General features: G+C 51.5%; 1 protein-coding gene across 3 annotated transcripts; it reads left to right on the top strand.

Moving 5' to 3' along the window:
* The first annotated feature begins 1,672 nt into the window (after window positions 1-1,672).
* On the top strand, window positions 1,673-17,891 carry POMK (protein O-mannose kinase). 3 transcript variants are annotated; one of them, XM_070364358.1, is made up of 7 exons: window positions 1,673-1,729; window positions 4,021-4,122; window positions 4,547-4,636; window positions 5,481-5,632; window positions 7,124-7,224; window positions 7,877-8,313; window positions 16,501-17,891. In XM_070364358.1, exons 6-7 carry the CDS (start codon window positions 8,032-8,034, stop codon window positions 17,269-17,271), a joined length of 1,053 nt encoding a protein of 350 aa, XP_070220459.1. In that variant the 5' UTR covers window positions 1,673-1,729; window positions 4,021-4,122; window positions 4,547-4,636; window positions 5,481-5,632; window positions 7,124-7,224; window positions 7,877-8,031; the 3' UTR covers window positions 17,272-17,891. The 3 variants fall into 3 exon arrangements, with proteins under 3 accessions (XP_070220459.1, XP_070220460.1, XP_070220461.1); XM_070364359.1 differs by lacking the exon at window positions 1,673-1,729 and adding an exon at window positions 1,833-3,078; XM_070364360.1 differs by lacking the exons at window positions 1,673-1,729; window positions 4,021-4,122 and adding an exon at window positions 1,833-3,078.
* The last annotated feature ends 510 nt before the right edge of the window (window positions 17,892-18,401 follow it).

Genomic DNA, 18,401 nt, shown 5'->3' with positions numbered 1-18,401 from the left:
TAGAAAACAGAGTAAGATGCTACTATCTCTGACCTCAGGGACCCCAACTTTTGAGAGACCGAGCCTGTGTGTGTGCTCAGTTGCGTCTGATTCTTTGTGACCCCATGGACTGTAGTGCACCAGGCTCCTGTGTCTATGGAATTTTTCAGGCAAGAATACACGAGTGGGTTGCCACTTCCTTCTCCAGAGTATCTTCCCGACTCAGGGATCAAACCTACATTTCCAGCACTGGCAGGTGGATTCATTACCACCCATCAGATAATTTTATACTTTTTGCATTCAACCACCAAGCATATTTTGAATCACTCAGTAAGAGTAGTCTTATTACATTTACCCAAAGACACACCATTTTTGTTACTTTTCTTTCAGTCCTGATGTTCCAAGTTTCCTTCCGGTATAATTTCTCTTTTGTCTGAAGAAGTTTCTTTCAGCAATTCTTTCAGATTAGTTCCAATGGTTGCAAATTCTCTTTAGTTTTCCTTCAGTTGAGAATGTCTTTATTTCATCTTCATTCCTGAAGGGTATTTTTTCGGGGTATGGAATTCTGCGTTTACAATTCTTAAGCACTTAAGAAATGCCATGCCACCTTGCGTCTTTAGAATGGTTGTTCACGTACATGTCCTGTCTCTGCTTGCAAAATATTTAGTTTGTGTTAGTAATTTCACTTTGATGTGTCTGGAAATGGAGATCTTTGGGTTCATTCTGTTTGCTCAGCTTCTTGACTCCATAGATTTGTGTTTTTCACCAAACTTACGATATTTTAAGCCATTATTCCTTCAAATAATATCTTCCGTGGGACTCCGATGGCAAGAAGGTTAGAGTGTTCTTGTCTAGCAAGTGCCTTTTGTTCTTTTTTCTATTTTTTTCCTATTGGTCAAATTGGCTCATTTATATTTCTATGTATCTATTCATTTCTATATATCTGTCTTAAGGTCCACTGACATTTTTCTCTGTCATCTGCATTCTGCTATTGAACCTATCCGATGAATTTGTTTTGATTATTTTTCAGTTCTAGACATGGGCATTGTAAGGGTTGCAGCTTATTAATTATCGTGAAGTGGTGGAGAGTCATCTGAAATCCATTGCAAAGTTTTAACCCCAGATGTAGGTAAGTGTGGCTCCTAACACACGAACTGAGGACACTGGGAGATGCTGAGGTGTGCGCGCATGTGTGTTCTGTGCGTTCCTGTGCACGGCTCAGCTGGGTGCATTTTTCTTCATTCACCTAGGGTTTTTCCAGGATGAAGCCACACTTTAACAAATGTGCACGCCCAGCATGGGCATCCTCGGAGGCCTGTAAAGCCCAGAGCGTTGGGCTCCAGCCCTGGGTCTGGGATGCAGGCCAGAATTTGCACTTCTAAAACGTTCCCTGGCGCCGTGAAGCTTTGGTACCAGGCTGGAAGACCACCCTTTGGAAGCCGGGCTTTTCGCTGGGCGGGTCTAGAGCGTACCGGTCCTCATTGCTGCCGCCCCGCCCTCGCATCACCAGCCCGCAGCCGCATCACCACCCTCGCACTTGAGAGCAGCAGCCGGAACAGGGGCCGGCCCAGTGCGCGGGAGCTGGTTCCGGGTGCGCTCTGACTCCTGCTTTGCGTTCCGGCCTCCGGCGTTTCCGCGTGCGTAGCGGGAGACGGAGCCCGTGGGGCAACCTGGCGCTGGTCCTACCGGGAGCGCTTCCGGCCACGCAGGCACAGGAGCCCGCGTGCCTGGCAGGAGGAGGGGACCGCAGGTAGGGGCGGCTGCGGACTCGGGGGCGGGGGAGGGGACCGCAGGTAGGGGCGGCGGGCCGTGGGAGGGGACCGCAGATAGGGTGGCAGAGGCGCCGCGCCAGCCCGCTCCCGGAGCCGCGCGTGCAACCGGCGAGCGGCTAGGGGCTGCGGGCGAGAACGGGGGCAGCTGGCCCGCGTACTGCCCGGCGCCCTCGCTTGACTGGAGCCGACGGACACTCCGCCGGGACGGACACCTCCGGCAGAGGTGGTCGGCGGCGCGCTGCCCCTGCCTCCGGGGGCGGCTCTGAGTCCGGTGCAGTCGTCTGCTGCCCCACTTTTAAAAAGCAGGGTTGAGCCGTGTTCTTTGGTGGTCTCGTCTTCTCCACCCTTGATCTCTGCTTTAGAACCTTAAGGCTAAGCAGGCATCCAGCATATTTAAAATAATTATATTGATGTGCCTGTGCTTTGTTGGCAACGTGGGGTACAACCAAAGTTGTGTTGTGGAGCACGAAATCGTTTCTTCTCTGGTTGTAAAAGATATTCTATAGATGGCAGAAACCAATTTTGTTCCATTGCTTTTCTTTTTCTTCACGCTTCTCCCTCCCACTGCCGTCTCTTTCTTTTTTAAAAATTAAGCTGTGAGTGTATAGCAGTAGTTTCCACTTTTCCTGTTACCAGTTTTTTATTATTATTGTCAGAAATCCAGTGTGCCTTAAGCAGTGCCTGATCAGTAGCTTTCGCTATCAGTTTGCTTTTTTCTGGGCAAGAACATTCCCTCAGCCATACAACCTTATCCCTTAACCCTGGGCAGCCTACTCCAGAAATATGCCTTTAAAACAAACAAACAAATCAGGTGATGGGGTGAGTGAAAGACTTCTTTAATAAGCGGATGGACAGTCTCAGGGTCTCAGCATGGGTCCCCTAATCCTTGCAGTGACCTAGCTGTATTCAGTTCAGTCCATTGTCTGAGGCTGTAGGATTTAGAGGAAGAATGTTAATTTGAGGCCAGAAAGTTTGACTTCTTTGTGTACAGTTTTAGTCACCTTGGGTAATTCGCTCTGCCTCAGTTTTTCTTATCTGTAAAATGGGGATAATAGCAGTTATATCTAGCTCACAGAATCCGTGTCAGACTGACACAAAATGGTAGCTGAACTTCTGGATGCGTGTCTTTCTGAGATGGGATTCAGAAGTGCTTGAGGGGACTTTGGGATCATTGAAAGGCTAGTGAGGCGCACGGCTGTCACGTGGACAAGAAATGCATTAAAAGGGTGATGAGAATCCAGCGCAGATTCGAAGATGTGAACGTGTCCTGAGGTTGGCAGCCTTGAGTGGCAGAGAAGAAAGCGATGTCCCTCCAAAAGAAAACAAAGTAAGCTTCAGACCTTGTAAGATCTGACTCTACCCCTGGAGGTGCAGGGTAGGATTAATAGGAGGTGAGGGGCTGCTCCACTCCGCGGAGCGGGTGGTGGATGAGAGCGACAGGGCGCCGGCACCGCGAAGAGAAGGAGCACAGGCACAGACATGGGAGGAGTGACGCAGAAGAGGGAGGCGGTGCCTGAACCTGTGAGGATGGGGGCGTAAGGGATCCTGCCGCCTGCCAGCCTGGGTACACGCAGCAGGCAAGGGGTCCTCGACCTCATACTCAAGGAGAAAGGAACCAGCATCCCGCAAGGGGGCCTGCAGGGATAAGGAGAGCGGGGGGTGGGGGGAGGGTGGGGGCGGGGGGTGGGGTCAGGGCTGGGTCTGGAGAGGGGCACGGAGGCTGATCTTGAGGGGTAGGTATCAAGAGTCTGGACTTTAGCCTGAGGGCAGAGAAAGTGAAAGTATTAGTTGCTCACTCATGGCCTACCCTTTGCAGCCCCCTGGACTCTAGGCCGCCAGCCTCCTTTGTCTGTGGAATTCTCCAGGCAAGGATATTGGAGTGGGTTGCCATTCCCTTCTCCACGGGATCTTCCCGACCCAGGTCTCCTGCCTTGCAGGCAGGTTCTTTACTGTCTGAGCCACCAGGGAAACCCCCTGAGGGCAGAGAGGGGCTGTCAAATGTTTTTAAAGCCAAGAGTAACAAAATTTGTGCTTCACTGTTTATACCAGAGAGGAGGTCTTCCACACGGGCACAGGAAGTGTGTGCAAAACCTGCTTCACCAGCGGTGGTATAGTCAGTCCACAAGAGTGAACTAGAGTTTCATGTATGCGCTTGGGTAAAACCTCGGAAACGTAAGGCTGGGCTTTTAAAAGAAGCAAGTTTACAAGGATGTACTCTTGGCGCTCCGTGCATTCCGCATCCCTGATATGGGACTCTGTGCTATTTCAGAGGAGGGACTTGAGCCCCCACAGACGGTGTTCACGGGAGTCCTGGAACCAGGCCCCTGCGGTTACAAGGACAGCGCCGCTTGTGTAAAGCTTGGAAGCATTGGTGCGTTCTGTGTTGTTACTTAGGGGCACACATCTATGTGGTGAAAATAAAAAGCACGCGTGGAAACTGAACCTTGGGCAGGTGCCCGAGTCACCTTTGTGAGCACAGATGTCTGGACTCCACCTCCGGGTTTCTGATTCAGAAAGTCCAGGGCGAGGACTCAACAACTTGCGTTTCTAAGAAGTTCTAGATGCTCCTGCTGCTGCTGCTGCAGGTGCAGGGACCTCAGTTAAGAACCGCTGACCCACCCACTTGAGGATGGGGGTTACTTCTTGGGAGGGAGCAGAACAGGACTGCAAGGGCTACGTGGCTTCAGCCCTGTTGGCATTATTTCTTTACAAAGGGGGACGCAGTGTTACCTGGCAGAGCTGGACAGCTGCTCATGGTCTCCGTTTTCACTTTTTCTGTGCTTGCAATGTTTCAGGGAAGAAAAGAGATCCTGTTTGCTGCGGGGAATGGATTGGAAAAGAGAAAGCAGTGTTAGAGCCCGTAGGAGAGTGTTGCAGAAGCGCAGGTAGGAGATGCTTAGACCGGGGTGGGGTGGAGAAGCGAGGGAAGGGGAGAGCGAGCAGATTTGGGAGCTTTCGGGGGGGAGAAGCGACTCTTGATGGTGACGGTCGGTCGGGCTTGAGGGGGAGACATCAAGTTCCCTGGTTGCGACCCCCTCACAGTGGGGACCCCTGAGTGGCAGGCATGCTGGCGACTGGAGGGAGAATTCAGTTGTGGACGTCCCAGACCTTGAAGGGTCCCCGGCTGAGTGATGCTTTAGGAGAAAGAGCCAGGTTACAGCAGAGGCTAGAAACCATTGACGTGACCGTGGCTGCCTGAGTCGTGTGCGTGGATGAGACCACGTGGAAGGCGAATGGAAGAGGGGCCCGCGACATCACTCGAGGGATGCCATCCCCTGAGGCAGGCCGACTAGCTGCTCTTCCCGCCACCCATTCTTGGGTGGCCCATGAGCTAAGGATTCCTTTCATGTTTTTAAATACTGGGGGAAAGAAATCAAAGAAACAGTCTTTTGTGACGTGAGGCTCGAATCCCAGTGTCTGTGAGCAGAGTCTTGCTGGAGGAAAGCCACACTCGCCCACTGGTGCAGGAGGTCCTGGCTGCTTCTGGCGGCCGGATGGAGGGACCGTGACTGTCCCCCGGTCGCTCTGCACGGCCGCTGCACGCCCCGCACGTCCCAGTGCTGTGGTCCCTCGATTACCGCTCTGGCCCCTAAAGCTGAACTTTTACTGTCTGGCCCTTTACGGGAAAAAGTTCTTCTGGCCTCTGACCTCAGGTCTAAGTTGAGACACTCTTGGTCGCTTTAAATGCCGCAGAGGAGAGACAGCAGGGGTTTTGCCTGTTTCTTGTAGGTCAGCTTCTAAGAATCAGGCACTGAGGGAAGACGCTCCGGAGACTGTGAGGCCGGAGTGGTGAATGTTGTCGTCGCATCCACCGGAGTCCTGGGAGACGCCTGGAAGGAGGGCGCTGTAGAGAAAGATGTGGGCCCGGGATCTCGAGGACGGTGAGCAGACAATGCCCGGGCCGTCACTGGGCGCTGCTGGCAGGACCCGGGCCGTGGGTGAGCACCCCACCTCGTCCCAGAGAGGAGGGGCTTGAGTGAGCCTGGAGCAGAGCCAGGGGTCCCTGAACTCCTCGCAGTGACAGCAGAGATGATGGAAGCCCTGCATTCTCTTCCGATCAGGGCAAAGTACACTGACCCGTGGCAGAGTCCTCCCTTCTCCCATCCACCTACTAACCCAGCCTGACACCGCTTAGCTTCGGAGGGGAGATGTGGTCTGGCATGTCCAGGGTGGTGTGGCTGAGACGAGCCCCTCCCCTCTGACAGTCCCTGCTCAGCAGAAGCGCTGTCACTGCTGACGCCTGCAGCCTGGTCACTGGGAGGTGACAGCTGGCACTTATGAGATTGCGAGCACTGAAGAGAGCGGATCTGAGGGGGGAGGGTTGAGTTTGGGAAGTGTTTTTTTATCTTTTCATGTTAAGATTTTATATATATATATACATAAAAATACAGCATCTTCATTCATTCTCTGTTGACAGACACCGTTCCTTTCATGTCTTGACTATCGTGAATAATGATGCTATGGACATAGGGGTGCATGTATCTTTTCAAATTAGTAGGGATTTTTTTTTGGATATGCACCCAGGAGTGAGATTGCTGGATCATATGATGGTTCTAAGTTTAGTGTTTTGAGGCACCTTCACATGGCTTTCCATAGCAGCTGCACCAATTTATGTTCCCACCAACAGTGTCAGAGTGTTCCTTTTCTTCGCATCCTCACCAACATTTGTTATCTCTTGTCTTTTTTGGTGATGGCCATTCTGACAGGTGTGAGGTGATAACCTCAAATTTATAGTATGTGAATTACATCTCAGCCTAGATTTTCAATTGAATTATAGGTGATTTAAACTATTTTGTTAGTTTCAAGCATACAACATAATGACTCCATATTTTTAAAGCTTATGTTCCACTTAAAAGTTACTACAAAATAATGGCTGTATTCCTGTGCTCAACTCTGGATCAGAGACACAGACCAACTCTGGGTCAGAAGTGGCTTCTCCAGGCAAAGCGACTTAGTTGCTCCAGACAAGAGTGAAGGCGTCAAGCTCCCTGCCAGGTCCTGGGGCTGCAGACTTTCTGCTTGTCTGTACTTGCAGAGAACAGTTTGCAGTGAGAAGGCAGGCATCGTTCAAAGAGGGTGGCCTGACGCTTGGCAGTGCCCGCAGTAGGGCATGTACAGGCTGCCTAAGATGTGTGGGAGGAGTGAGTTCCAGGAAGGAGTGATGGGGGTCAGGGGAGCGGCCAGGGACAGAGGGTGGCTGGCAGGGAGGCCTGGGCTGCCGGCTCCCCTGTACCGCCCTGGAGATCGGGAGCCTGGGAGACCCCTGGCCGGGAGGGCCTGGGGAAGGGGGCTGCTTAGACTGTGGCCGTTTGTCTGTGTGCAGAGTCATGAGTCTTATTCAAAATTCAGCAGACCTCCTCTTTGGTACTTAGAGGCAGAGCGCTTTCAAACCAGCGCACAGGGCCAGCCGGAGCCTTGACCGACCCAGGAGTCTGGCCAGAAACCTGAGCGGGAAGGAAGGCCCTCCCGGCAGGTAAGGCTTCGCGTCACTGTGTCCTCGGCCCCGAGACCCAGGGTCCGTCAGTCACTGTGTCACATGCCCCATGCTGTGGCTAAGCCCGCTTCCTCTGCTCTGGCTGCTCCCTATGGGTGGCAACCTGCGTCCATCCCAGGCTCCTGGAGGGCCCCCCGCCCGACATGCAGGTTCGTTCCCGCCCCTCGCCGCCCCTCTGCGGCCAGGCAGCAGCTCCTGCCTAGCGCCGGACCCACACCTGCTCCCGGGCCGTCGAGAGTCACCTGCGCCCCTGCCTCACCCCCGTCAGGCCGCCTGCGTTCTCATCAGCGCTCATCCTGATTTCCGGCCGGGCCTCCCACCCAGCCTCTCCCACCACCGCCTCTCCCACCACCGCCTCCCCCACCAACCTCCCAGGGCACCCTTTCACACCTTTGCTTCTTAAAAGCGTTAGGGGGCTTCTGAGCACCTCCCAAGGAGCATCCCAGCCCCTCAGCATCCCAGACAGCCCCCAGCCCAGCTTCTCTCTCCCCTGCTGTCTCCAGAGCCACGGTTTGCTTTCCTCTTAGCATTGCTAGCTGCACGGTGCTAGCCTGTCCTCAGTGCAGGCGGCTGTGGGGAGACAGAAACACGGCCGGACAGGCCCAAGGCTGCCTTCTGCTCGACCCTGCAGGTATCGGGCACGCGACCCGTGGCTGCTTCTCTCAAACCCAGATGCTCACGGCAGCCCTGGCCCCTCCGTCCTTCCTGAGACCGGCTGGGCTGTGACCGCACCTCGTGTCTCCGTCTGAGGGGCCTCCGTCTGAGGGGCCTGCGGAGTGCAGCGCCATGGAGACGAGGCCCCTGGAGGGCAGGAAGGGGCCCGCGCCCAGGGAGCTGCCGCCGGCCGTGGGGCTGCTGCTGTCCATGGCGCTCATGAACGTCCTCCTCTACCTCTGCCTCGACCGGCTCGTCACCACACCCCGCGGCCCCGCGGTGCAGCCCGGCCGCTGCCCGCCCGGCCACTTCAGCATGGGGCAGGTGACCACCTGCTCCCCGTGGCTGTCCTGCGAGCAGCTGAGGACAGAAGTGAGGCCTCTGAAGCGCGTCGGGGAGGGAGCCGTGAAGACGGTGAGTCGCGCCCACCGTCAAGGGGGCAGGCAGCCCGGGGGAGGGCGCCGGCTCACCCCAGAAACCTCACTGCGGGACGCCATCCCTGTAAAGGGTGGGCCCACCCCCTTGCAGGGTGTTCCGCGGTCAACAGGGGTCGTTAGGAAGCCTGTGTCACAGCGTGAGAATGCTGTCCTAAGTAGAAAAGCAAAATGGAAAGCTGTGCCAGAGGCTGTCCTATCTGCACGATTACATCCGTAAAAGTATAAAAATGATAGAAATCGTGCAATGCTGAAGGAGGGTTTGGGGCAAGTTTTTCTGGTTCTTATTTTTCCAGCTGTACGGTGCTGTTTTTCAAAACCTTTTCATCTTACCTTGGAGTGTAGACAATTAACAGCGTTGTGATAGTTTCAGATGAACACCAAAGGGACTCAGCTGCACGTATCCATGTATCCATTCTCCCCCAGCTCCCCTCCCATCCGGGCTGCCACATACCACTGAGCAGAGTTCCCTGTGCTGTACAGGAGGTCCTTGTTGGTTATCCGTTTTATGTGTTTATTATCTATGTCTTTTTTTAAAAATTCATTTTGTTTGTTTATTTTTGGGGGCTGCGCTGGGTCTTCATTGCAGGGCGTGGGCTTTCTCTCGTTCCGGTGAGTGGGGGCAGCTCTGGTTGGGGTGACGGGCTTCTTGTAGTGGCTTCTCTTGGTGCAGAACAGAGGTCTAGGCACGCCGGCTCTAGAGCACAGGCTCAGCAGTTGTGGCGCAACGGGCTTAGTTGCCCCGAGGCATGTGGAATCTGCCCAGACCAGGGATTGAACCCATGTCCCCTGCACTGGCAGATGGATTCTCTACCACTGATCCACCAGGAGGCCCCGGAGGTTTGTTTTGATGCCGTTAAGTGTCATGCGAGCAAGCTGTTTATAAGTTTTGGAGACTAATCGCTTGTCGGTCACATCATTTGCAAATATTTTCCCCCAGTCTGTGGCTTGTCTTTGCCTTTTGTTTATTGTTTCCTTTGCTATTCAAAAGTTTTTTGAGTTTAAGTAGGTCCCATTTGTTTATTTCTGTTTTATTTCCATTATTCCAGGAGACAGATGGAAAAAGATATTGCTGTGATTTATATCAGCATACTATTACATTGATTAAGAAAATTTTTACTTTAAAAAGAGAACCCAAAGGGGCCAATTCAGTTCTCATTAGAAGCCTCCAGAGCCTGGTCTCATGGGCTGTTTCAGCAGCGGTTGTGCCCATGTTAACTGAGGCAGGATGACTCTAGAAGTCAGTTAAGGATGTGGCTTGTTCATTAAAATGAAGGGTGACGAAAAGGCCATTGCCCTGAGATTTTGTTTCTTTGGCTGAAACTTGCCCTTGGGGCAAGGAAGAGAGCCGTGGGCTTGTCATCCCGGGGGGTCAAGGTGGTAGTGGGTATCTGGGGACAAGGCTCCAGCAGGAAACCCGGGGACGAGCTGAGGCCTTGCCTGGCTGTCTGGGGACCAGAGGCAGGATGCAAGGAAGGAATAAGAGGTGAGGGCCCCGGGGGGCTCCCAGCCTTGGGCACGCTGCTCCTGCATGCAGTGGGGGGGGTGGTGCCGGCCTGGGTGGGGAGCATGGGGACAGGCAGCTGCAGCCCGACCAGATCCGGTGAGGAATCAGTGGGTTCTGGCTGTCCCTGCCAGGAGGAGGCCGCGGGCCATCCCGTTATACTGGCCGTGGGGTGTAAGGGACAGGGTGACGGAGGTGCCTGGCCCGGGCAGCTGAGGGACAGGGTCAGTGGTGCCGGGAAGGTCCTGTGTGCGCTTGAGGTGGCCCGGCCGCTGGGTGTAAAACCTGGCACTCGGGGTAGGGGGAGGTATAGATTTGGGTCAGTGTTGACAGCAGTGGGCCGTGAAGAAGTCGCCAGGGAGGGAGGTAGTAGAGAAGCACCTGAAGCCGGGTAACTTCTGTCTCCTTCGAAGAAGGACCCTGTGGCTCCCCACTTGTTTCTGTGTTATTGTGCTCACTCAGAACATTTTCGGCATTGGTTTTTACCCTGAAGGATGTCTTTGAGTAGCTTTGGTGATGCCAGGTTGTTGTTTAGGACAGACGTGATTTCAGGGGATCTCAGCAGACTCCCACTAGGTTTAGCAGTGTGCAGTGTGGTTTGTTTGTTAAGGTGAAGGGCACTCAAGGGCTGTTACTGAGGCTTTGTTTCTTTGCCTGAAATTTGCCCTCATGGCACAAGTATCCTGAGTGCATCTGTCCTGCCCACGTTGGGACCCCAGGGCCTGTGTAGGGTGGGGCCCAGGGCGGCCTCCTGACCTTCCATCCACCGGCTGCCCCCACGCCTCCCTCGTGGGCATCCTCCTCTCTGGCAGCCTCCGTGTGCCCGCCTCACAGACCTCCAGTAGTTTTCACAGCTGCTGCTTTTGTCCTTTAAAACCAAGGTACTTTCAGTTCAGTTCAGTCATTCAGTTGTGTCTGACTCTTTGGGACCCCACAGACTGCAGCATGCCAGGCCTCCCTGTCCATCACCATCATGAGTTTGCTCAAACTCATGTCCATCGAGTTGGTGATACCATCCAACCATCTCATCCTCTGTTGTCCCCTTCTCCTGCCTTCAGTCTTTCCCAGCATCAGGGTCTTTTCTAATGAGTCAGTTCTTTGCATCAGGTGGCCAAAGTATTGGAGTTTCAGCTTCAGCATCAGTCCTTCTAATGAATATTCAGGACTGATTTCCTTAAGGATGGACTGGTTGGATCTCCTTGCTGTCCACGGGACTCTCAAGAGTCTTCTCCAACACCACAGTTCAAAATCATCAATTCTTCGGCGCTCAGCTTTCTTGATGGTCCACATCCATACATGACTGTGGGAAAAACCATAGCTTTGATTAAACAGACCTTTGTTGGCAAAGTAATGTCTCTGCTTTTTAATATGCTGTCTGGTTTTGTCGTAGCTTTTCTTCCAAGGAGCAAGCGTCTTTTAATTTCATGGCTGCAGTCGCCATCTGCAGTGATTTTGAAGCCCAAGAAAATAAAGTCTGTCACTGTTTCCATTGTTTCCCCATCTATTTGCCATGAAGTCATGGGACCAGATGCCATGGTCTTAGTTTTCTGAATGTTGAGTTTTAAGCCAACTTTTTCACTCTCCTCTTTCACCTTCATCAAGAGGCTCTTTAGTTCCTCTTCGCTTTCTGCCATAAGGGTGGTGTCATCCGCATATCTGAGGTTATTGATATTTCTCCTGTCAATCCTGATTCCAGCTTGTGCTTCATCCAGCCTCACATTTTGCATGTTATACTCTGCATATAAGTTAAATAGGCAGGGTGACTATATACAGCATTGATGTGCTGCTTTCCCAATTTGGAAGCAGTCCATTGTTCCATGTCCAGTTCTAACCGTTGCTTCTTGACCTGCATACAGATTTCTCAGGAGGCAGGTAAGGTGGTATGGTATTCCCATCTCTTGAAGAATTTTCCAGTTTGTTGTGATCCACGCAGTCAAAGGCTTTGCCGTAATCAGTAAAGCAGAAGTAGATGTTTATCTGGAACTTTCTTGCTTTATCTATGATCCGTTTCCCCCATAGTCAGTCTCTCCCATCAGGAAGCTTCCATAAGCCTCTTATCCTTCTCCATCAGAGGGCAGACAGACTGAAAACTGCAATCACAGAAAACTAATCAAACTGATCACATGGACCACAGCCTTCTCTAACTCAGTGAAACTACGAGCCATGCCTTGTAGGGCCACCCAAGACGGACGGGTCATGGTAGAGACTTCTGACAAAACGTGGTCCACTGGAGAAAGTAGTGGCAGACCACTTGATATTCTTGCCTTGAGAACCCCATGAACGGTGTGAAAAGGTCCTTTACAGAGGCAGAGCGCTTGGGTTGGCGCCCATCAGAAGAACCGATTCGGTTATTTCTCTTCCTCTGGCGCCCTCCAGCTTTGTGTAACCCCAGAAAGGGATGGATGTGATGTTTTTCATGTGGAAGGCTGGCTGGAGCACAGATGTGTGAAAACGCAGTGTCCACCCTCCGGCCGCCTCCTCATCTGGGACCTCTCTCCTCCTCTGTGCCGATGCCTGGGTGGCGTCATCCGGCCCCATCCCTACCTTTATCCGCTGGTGAACTCGGGCCTTTTCTATCCCCTGCCTCCCCCACACCTTGGCTGTTGAAAGACTTCTCACTCTAGGTGTGTCACAGACCATCCCCTCAGCCTCCTCCCTTCTCCCCACCACCCAGCTACTCACACCACGGCCAGGAGGCCCCCTTTTTCTTTTAAGTTCAATTTTAATTTTATATTGGGGTGTTACTGATTTACATTACGGTGTTAGTGTCAGTCGTACAGCACAGTGAAATCAGTTACTCATCTGTCCTTCAGGTTCTTTGCCCATATAGGTTATTACAGAATAGTGAGCTCTACGGTAGAGTCTTGTTGGTTATCCCTTTTATATTTAGTGGCACATGTGTGTTAATCCCAGAGTTTCTCTCTTCCCCACCCCGGGAGGCACCCCTCTCATGCCCCTGTGTCCATGTCCACGCGCAGCCCCTCAGCAGGGTGCAGTGTCTCTGCATGTGGGAGAGAGCTAGGAGTTGGCCTTTCCGAGGCTTCTGCCTTGTCCCCTCCCGAGCCAGGGCTCCGTGCCTGGTGCCTGCCTGTCTCCATATCCTCCAGATGGGGCTCTCTGCCTCTGCTGTGGCCCACTTCAGCTGCTCTCGCCGCCGTTGGAGTGGCGTGTGTGTGGCCACGGGCAGCGGTGTCCCTCCTCTGCTCTGGCTCCACTCCCCACCCCCTGACCCCTCGCTGCTCTATCACGGCAGGCTGTGGACGCATCTCCAGAGGCCATTGCCCTGCCATCCTTCCTGCCTGGGATGTGGTCCACAGAAGCCCCTTGGCTCCTTCCTCCACCTCTGTCAGCTTCCTGTTTGAGTATCACCCCAGCGAGAGCTTCCCCAAACTAATAAAGTTATAAATTCTCCCCCTTCCCTGCTTAATTATTCTCCAAAGCATATTTTACCTTCCAGTGGACTTTACACACTTCCTGTTTATTTTCTCTTATCGTGTGCCTCCTGCACTAGAATGTAAATTTCACATGGCCAGGGATTTCCTTCAGTTTTTTTAATTGACATAAGTACCTTGTTAAATGAAGACAGATTAGACTTTGTACTGCAAAGGACCATTATTTTCTAAAATTTGTCTTTACATTTAAATAAGGATCACATGAATAATATATAAAGAGCTCCTAGAAATTAATAAGCACGAAGCAAACAACCCTAGAGGAGATAGTATGAAGGACAGTGATCAGACTTTCCACAGAAGACGCACAGAAATGCCCAGGGATGAGTTAGTCAGGAGAATACAGTTGAAAACAGGGAAATGATTTTCATCCAGTAGATTGGTAACACTTAGTAAGGTTGAAGGAAATGGCAACCCACTCCAGTATTCTTGCCTAGAGAATCCTGTGAACAGAGAAGCCTGGAGGGCTGCTGTCCATAGGGTTGCACAGCATCGGACACAACTGAAGCGACTTAGCATGCATGCGTGCATTGGAGAAGGAAATGGCAATCCACTCCACTGTTCTTGCCTAGAGAATCCCAGGGACAGAGGACCTTGGTGGGCTGCCGTTTATGGGGTCGCACAGAGTCAGACACGACTGACGCGACTTAGCAGCAGCAGCAGCAGTGTGGTTGAGGCTAGAACGTAAGATTCATACATGATTGGTGAAAGTGCATGTTGGCCCAGACTCTGAAGGGTGCGATGGTACATAGTGTTCATTCAGTGATCCGTCTACTTCCCTAACTTATGAAAACATCTGCACATGTGCACAGAGATGTGAATATAAGGCTATTCACTGTAGCACTGTTGTTAACAGGAAATAAGTGGGAAATAATTTAGATATATATCAATTCTTTAAAAATAGATTACATAAGGTCATAGTAAATGCCTATGTAAAATTACAGAACTGTGTAGAAAAAGGAACCCAAGCCACCCTGACAGCATCTGTCCCAAATTTAATGAATTTTTATTATACTTCAGTTTAAAAAAAAAAGGTCTTCTGCAAAATCTTACCTAACATACACCAGTATAGGTTGTACACCCATACTATGAAATGTTATGAAGCTTTAAAAAGAATGACCTGAATCTCTCTCTCTATATATTATAGTACCATTTTATATAACAAACTCAAGTGCTATTTTATAAATGGATATTAATATGTGTAAAAGCATAGAAAAATGTCTGGAACATTACTAGTCAAACAGTTAACTAGTTTCCTTTGGGCTGGGGATTAAATTCAGAGGAAGGAGTTCTACTCCCTCCGTATTTGAACTTTTATCAAGAGTATTCATGATTATTTTTATAATATTTTTAAAAAGGTAGATTGCTGAGAAATGATTCTTAACCCCTGACTTGCAAGTATGTAATATTGGAGGTTTCAGATATTTGTGAGAGATCTCAAAGACTAATAATATTTGATAATAAACATCAGTAGTATTTCATCTTTTCATTTATCTGAGGCACAAAAGTGAATGAGATGTAAGCGAGGTTTGGGGGGAAGTCATGAGGCCTGTGGCTGAAGCTCTCCCGCATTTCTTGTGGAATAAATGTATAAAAAAACCATAGCGGCTTCTCTTTAGTGATCCCCATTTTATATGGAAAAAAAAAGCTAGTTGCCAGTGAGGGGAAGGGGAGCCCAAGGGAGTGATGGATCTCAACAGAAACAGGATTTTTATACTGGAGTCAGAGATCAAATTCAGTGCTTGTGCAGCTCTGTGAAGAGAAGAAAATGTGTTCTATATTAAAATTTAAGAAATGTATTCACGAAACATACAGTGATTCCAGCAGCGAGGGCAACTTGACTTCTTAGTAGAAATTATCTATAGTGAAATTTCTCAGATTTGGGTTTTGGAGAATGTCTTAAAAGACAACTGTTTGAATAAATGATCAACGGCGACAGTTTCGTAGGTTTTTCTGTTAATTAACCTTCCTTCTCAGGCCCACAGTAAATTTTTGTAGTCCTCCAGCCTACCTCCTCCATTTAATGTATTTTTTAGTTCCTTAAAAAAATGTTTTAAAATATTAGAGTATTATATATTCTTTCTTGTTATACCAAAAGATATAAAGTTGGGGGGGTGGCGGGAAGCATGTAAAGAGAACAGAAAACGTCCTTAGATTTCTGTGTAATTTTGTTTTATGCAGTTAGAACAATAATATAAAAACACTGTGTCCTTTTCATGTGTCACATTGCTTGTATCTGTGAAAACCCCATCCGATAGCATCTGCAGTGGGCTGCACCCATAACCTTCCCTGAGTGGCCCTGCGTAACTGGAGCACTTCCCAGTTGTTGATGGGTGGACAGGTTCCAGTTAGGCTTTGATAAATAATGCTGGATTTTTATTTCTGGAGCTTTTTATATATTTTGGGTTATTGCCTTTAATTTAAGTGCCAAAGTCTCTAGAAAACTACACCCCCGCTTGCTACCATAACCTTTATTTTAACTATGAAGACATGGAAGCCAAAGGGACATGGGCCACAGGGTCCAGCTCAGCCCGGGCAGCCGGGTCCTGACCTGGAGGCTGTTTTCTCCTCTCCAACCCCTGCCTTCCCTTTGGGGACTCGAGCAGCGGGTCAGTGGTTCTTACTTCTTTCCCTGTGATAGAAGTGTGAGTGCACAGCTGTGCGGGGCAGCTGCTCGCCGGCTGGCGGTGTCAGGACGGCTGGCCTAGGGTGGAGTGCGTCATTTCAGCTTCTGCTGTTCCAGCCAAAGTCATGGAAAACCATGACCGTGTTAAAGGCGTGTTCCCTACGTACAGCCATTCCTATCTGTGCTTTACTCTGCACCTTTTAAAGCGAGTGGCAGTGCTGGTGTGTGCGGTGGGCTGGCTGGACTCTCTCCCTACTCGGGGTTCTCCAGCTTTCCACTCGCCCCTTCCCCAGCCTTTCCCCTCCCCGTCTTTGCACGTGCAGCCCCCTCTCCGGGGAATGAACCCCCTTCTCCACATCTGCTTTGCAAGCCCGTCATCCCACAGACCCGCTCCCAGGCCAGCTGCCCCACCGCCTGCGGGCCGAGCCTTCACCCAGCATCTGGTCCGGCTCCCAAGTGAGTCTGTGGAACAGCCCACGCTTGACTCTGTGCATCCTCTGCACCGCAGCCAGCACCTCAAAGCAGCTGCTTCCCAGCTCACCAGCTGCTGAGGGTTCCGGGTTGACGTTTTCTGTGGCTTTGTTCCAGGTGTTTCTGTCCGAGTGGAAGGAGCGCAAGGTGGCCTTGTCACGGCTTACTAGGCCGGAGGTGAGAGACGACTTCCTGCACGGGCTGCGGATGCTACAGGCACTGCAGAGCGAGCACGTGGTCACGCTGCTGGGCTACTGCGAGGACGACGACACCATTCTCACCGAGTACCACCCCTTGGGCTCCCTGGGCAACCTGGAGGCGACACTGAACCTCACCAAGTACCGCCGCCTGAACACGTGGCAGCACAGGCTGCAGCTGGCCCTGGGCTACGTGGCCATCCTCGACTTCCTGCACCGCAGCCCCCTGGGCACGCTGGTCATGTGCGACTCCAGTGACCTGCCCAAGACCCTGTCCCAGTACCTGCTGACCGCCAACTTCAGCATCGTGCTCAACGACCTGGACGCCCTGCCCCTGGTGAACCACAGCTCCGGGGCCCTGGTGAAGTGTGGCCACCGGGAGCTCCATGGGGACTTCGTGGCCCCAGAGCAGCTGTGGCCCTTTGGAGAGGACGTGCCCTTCCAGGACGACCTCATGCCCACGTATGACGAGAAGAGCGACATCTGGAAGATTCCTGATGTCTCCAGTTTCCTTCTGGGGCATGTGGAAGGGAGCGACATGGTCCGATTCCACCTGTTTGACATTCACAAGGCGTGTAAGAGCCAGGTGCCTGCAGAGAGACCCACCGCTCAGGCCGTCCTGGACACTTACCAGAAGGTTCTAAATCTACTCAGAGACACCGCGACGTCTCAGTCAAGAGAGATGCTGTGAAAGCCAGTGTGGCCGCTGACAGATGAGAGTCAGGGAACAGCTGGAAGAGTTGCACCGGTTTTGCCCTGATGGAAGGTGTTGGTGGTTCTGCCCCAGGTTCTTCTTCTCCTGACTGCCTGGCAGGAGTTGCTAAGCAGGAGCACATGGGCTTGCCGTGAGCCTGGCTGCAAGCGAAGGTGGAGAGAAGCAGCGAGTCTGCCCAGTATCTGAAGGAAGTAACAAAAATGGAGCTACAAAGAGGAGTCCCTAACAGCTGAATCTGTGGGCTTGTAAGAAATGTGCGTGGAGAGGTTTTTAAGTGGCAGTGTGGGGAAGAGACAAGCAGTAGTTCTCGCTTTGTTGGGTGAGCATCTGCAGTGTGCCTCACGGCACCAAGGAGACGTCGCTGTGTTTCGGGTGACTGCTCAGGGCCACACCTGTGTCATCCACGCCCCAGTGAGCTAGCGTGCATGCTCTCTGAAGCCTTGAGTGGATAAGGAACATTGAAAATATCACATATATCGGAAATCCCATCTGTGTTACTACTGCCTCGGATGGTGCTTGTGAAATTCCCCTTTACCTTCCAGCTGGTTATTTATTCTGTGCTCAACATTAATTATCGTGAACATTTTACACCAACAGTGTCTGTCACTCACTCATTACTGGAAGGCGTTGAAGACCTTCCACTTGAGTTGCATGATTGAATCCTTCAGAAAGCTTTCCTTGGCCTTGTCATCCTTGTTTGCAGGGGAGGAAGGATTTGGTGCATATTCATCATTACCAATAAGGGGATTAAAGCTGGCATTGAGGGCAGAAAGGCTGTGCACAGGCCTCGTGGTCACTGGAATTACAGAGAGCTGGCCCCACGCCGCAGACTCGGACTCAGTGTCTGGGTGGAGTCTCTGCATTTCGCACTGGTTCCCTGGTGATGTGCTGCCGGTCTGGGAACCACATTTTGAGAACTAGTGTCCTTACCTATCCAGGCAGTAGACAGGGAGTATGCTCAGTATTATCCTTGTTCTACCTCCCATGGTGAGGGTCCTGTGGTTGGTCAGAGAATGTGCTTGCCCAGAGTATATTAACCGCTGCTCTTTGTTATAAGCATGCTGCCAGAACCCACTAGGACGGCTGTAATCAAAAGCATGGATGGT

Source organism: Bos mutus, chromosome 27 (genome assembly GCF_027580195.1).
Source record: "Bos mutus isolate GX-2022 chromosome 27, NWIPB_WYAK_1.1, whole genome shotgun sequence".
NCBI lineage: Eukaryota > Metazoa > Chordata > Mammalia > Artiodactyla > Bovidae > Bos > Bos mutus.
The sequence above is the reverse complement of the archived record's forward strand: the minus strand, read 5'-3'. Positions and strand labels throughout refer to the sequence as shown.

Excerpts from the sequence above, each read along its gene's own strand:
- POMK (XM_070364358.1), top strand. The coding sequence starts at position 8,032 with ATGGAGACGAGGCCCCTGGAGGGCAGGAAGGGGCCCGCGCCCAGGGAG. Across the intron at positions 8,314-16,500 it reads GGGAGGGAGCCGTGAAGACG|GTGTTTCTGTCCGAGTGGAA; the intron begins GTGAGTCGCGCC and ends GCTTTGTTCCAG.